Raw genomic sequence first — 2,992 nt, forward strand, 5'->3', positions numbered from 1 at the left:
TCCGGGTCTGAGGCGATCAGGTTGAGTTCCCTCTCAGTCCTAGCACTCTTAAATTCTTCTCCCACCTGCACAGGGGGCCTGGGTCAGTGAGTCAGCACCGCGAGGATTCCCCAGGCCCAGGGAGAGAGCTGAGCCCCTCCCCGGGGCCTCTGGAGCCCTCCATTACCTGCCTCCTTTCTTCCTTTCTCCTCCTTTCCCTGCTCCCTGTTCTACACACACTCTGGGCAAAATTCCGGTTTTACCAAAGTACACCAGTTCTCCTGAACACACCGAGCCCCTCCTCACCTCTGCACATGCTGTTCCCTCTGCCTGCGGGGCCCTCTCTGCCTCCCCTGTGCCCTAAGCAGCTACTCCGGTTCCCTCTGCCTGCGGGGCCCTCTCTGCCTCCCCTGTGCCCTAAGCAGCTACTCTCATTTGTCTGGCAGGACTCAGCTCCGCACCACGGTCCTCCAGGAACCGTGTTTCCTGTGGGCTCTCCCGTCACTATTTGGCCAGGAAGCTGTGACCACCATGGGGAAATGGGCCCTCTCTGGGATGACAGGGCATGGGGAGAAGGGGAGTGTTTGCGAATAGAACAGGGTCTGGATAAGCTGCTTACAGAGAAGCCCCCATCGACAACACTGACTCCTCCCCACCCCAGGCTGAGTGGGGTCAGGAGGTGCCTCCCGGCTCCTGGCTCTTACCCCAATGGCAAAGCGCTCAACACCATGCATTTTAGGGGAGTTGATGACTGTCGTAAGGTCGAGGGGGTCCTCGAATATGCCACCATCGGTGAGCACCACCATGACCTTGGATGCCTTTCTTCTGGAGCCGTGGCTTGAGGTGAAGATGTTGTCTCTGAGCAGGGGAGAGTAAAGGAAGAAGAGAGCTTTGCCAGAGGCATGACCGACTCCAGGAGAGACTTCATTCTCTGACCTGTATTAGAATGGGGAGGGTTCACAATCCTCCCAAAAGACCCAAAGAAGGGGGTGATGCCCCCTTAAGTCACACAGCGAGGCTAGGCAGAGGGAGGGCTGTAACACAGGTGTTCTTGCTTCTCACCTGCTCCCAGCAGAAAGGTGCTAGCTGGCAGTCTCTTCCTTTTGTGTGCATACAGGAAGAGTAATGACATTAAAATGATAGATAATACTCTATTATCTATCATTTATGATAGATAATATCATATGCCAGGCGTTTATCATGTGCCAGGCACTGCTGTAAACACTATATATATATAAAATTTTTTTTTTCTTTTTGAGACGGAGTCTCGCTTTTTCAGCCAGGCTGGAGTGCAGTGGTGCCATCTCGGCTCACTGCAAGCTCCGCCTCCCGGGTTCACGCCATTCTCCTGCCTCAGCCTACCGAGTAGCTGGGACTACAGGCGCCCGCCACCATGCCTGGCTAATTTTTTTGTATTTTTAGTAGAGATGGGGTTTCACTGTGTTAGCCAGGATAGTCTTGATCTCCTGACCTTGTGATCCACCCGCCTCGGCCTCCCAAAGCGCTGGGATTACAGGCGTGACCCACGACGCCCGGCCAACACTGTATATTTTAACCCATCCAACCGCCACAAAATCTACCAGGTAAGTGCTATTATTTTTCTTTCTTTTTTAGAGACAGCATCTCACTCTGTCACCCAGACTGGAGTACAGTGGTGTGATCATGACTCACTGCATCCTTAGACTCCTGGGCTCAAGCAGTCCTCCTGCCTCAGCTTCCTGAGTAGCTGGAACTATAGGCACAAGCCACTGCTCCAAGCTGTGAGTACTATTATCATTCTCATTTTATTTATTTATTTTATTATTATTATTTTCTTGAGAGAGATGGAGTCTCACTCTGTTGCCCAGGCTGGATTGCAGTGGCACCATCTCAACTCACTGCAACCTCTGCCTCCCGAGTTCAAGCGTTTCTCCTGCCTCAGCCTCCCAAGTAGCTGGGATTACAGGCACCTGCCACCACACCCTTTGTATTTTTAGTAGAGACAGAGTTTCACCATGTTGGCCAGGCTGGTCTCAAACTCCTGACCTCAGGTGATCCACCTGCCTTGGCCTCCCAAAATGCTGGGAATACAAGTGTGAGCTACCACGCTCAGCCTATTTTTCTCATTTTTAAAGTGAGGAAACGGAAGCCCAGGTCACAAGGTCCTTCAGTTTGCCCGAGGTCACACAGATACAAACCAGAGCTGAGATCTGAACCCAGCCAGCCTGTCCACCGAGCACTCTGCTCTCCTGCCTCTCACAAGAGGAAGTCCTTGGAAGACTTTTTGGAAGACAGTCTTGAGGTATCATCCCTCACGTTCTCTCTCAGCCAGGGAAAGGCTGGAACCCTAATTCTCTTCTGCAGTTCTGTCCAGCCACTTCCTCCAAGCATGATGCCACAGAGACTCTGGGCATGGCCAGAATAATTCCTGCAGCCCCCACACTCACAAGACATGTTGCATGGCTGAGGCAGTCTTGGTGACACTCCCCACTTGAGTAATATTCTGGACTTTGGCGAGGGAGGCCATCACATCCTGGCTGTCCCGAAGGTCAAACTCAGTCTGGATCACTCCTCCATACTGCACCAGGGCAAAGTTGCACTGCAGGGGATGGGAAGGAGGGCAGGAGGTTGGAAGAATTGCCACCTCTGCCCCTGAAATGGCTCCCCCTGGAAGCAGCAGGAAAATCCACTCCTTCTACCTTATCCCTGGGCAGAAAGAGATGCTAAGGCAGAGCAAAATCTCTAAGCGAGTGGGGGTGGAGAAGGGTGTGATAGTAATGGCCCCCAATGAATCACAGACTTCTCCCTAGCTCCCTGTGTAGTCCCCTCCATACTGACAATGCGATTGGCCGTGTGACTGGCTTTGGCCAATGAGGCATCAGCAAATGTGATATAATTAGAGACTTGAGCTGGGCGCGGTGGCTCAAGCCTGTAATCCCAGCACTTTGGGAGGCTGAGATGGGCGGATCACGAGGTCAGGAGATCGAGACCATCCTGCCTAACCCAGTGAAACCCCATCTCTACTAAAAAATAC

The 2,992-nt window shown here is 52.6% G+C and overlaps 1 protein-coding gene across 1 annotated transcript in view; it reads right to left on the reverse strand.

Annotated features, from left to right (window-relative positions):
* Positions 1-2,992, reverse strand: part of ITGAE (integrin, alpha E (antigen CD103, human mucosal lymphocyte antigen 1; alpha polypeptide)) — a 101,934-nt gene that overhangs the window by 66,706 nt on the left and 32,236 nt on the right. Inside the window, exons 8-10 of the mRNA XM_011980454.1 lie at positions 2,406-2,625; positions 684-837; positions 3-65 (exon numbers count right to left, since the gene is read on the reverse strand). Coding sequence (XP_011835844.1) covers positions 3-65; positions 684-837; positions 2,406-2,625 — 437 coding nt within the window. The remainder of the gene's footprint in view (positions 1-2; positions 66-683; positions 838-2,405; positions 2,626-2,992) is intronic.

This window comes from Mandrillus leucophaeus, unplaced genomic scaffold (genome assembly GCF_000951045.1).
Source record: "Mandrillus leucophaeus isolate KB7577 unplaced genomic scaffold, Mleu.le_1.0 Scaffold212, whole genome shotgun sequence".
NCBI classification, from domain to species: Eukaryota; Metazoa; Chordata; class Mammalia; order Primates; family Cercopithecidae; genus Mandrillus; species Mandrillus leucophaeus.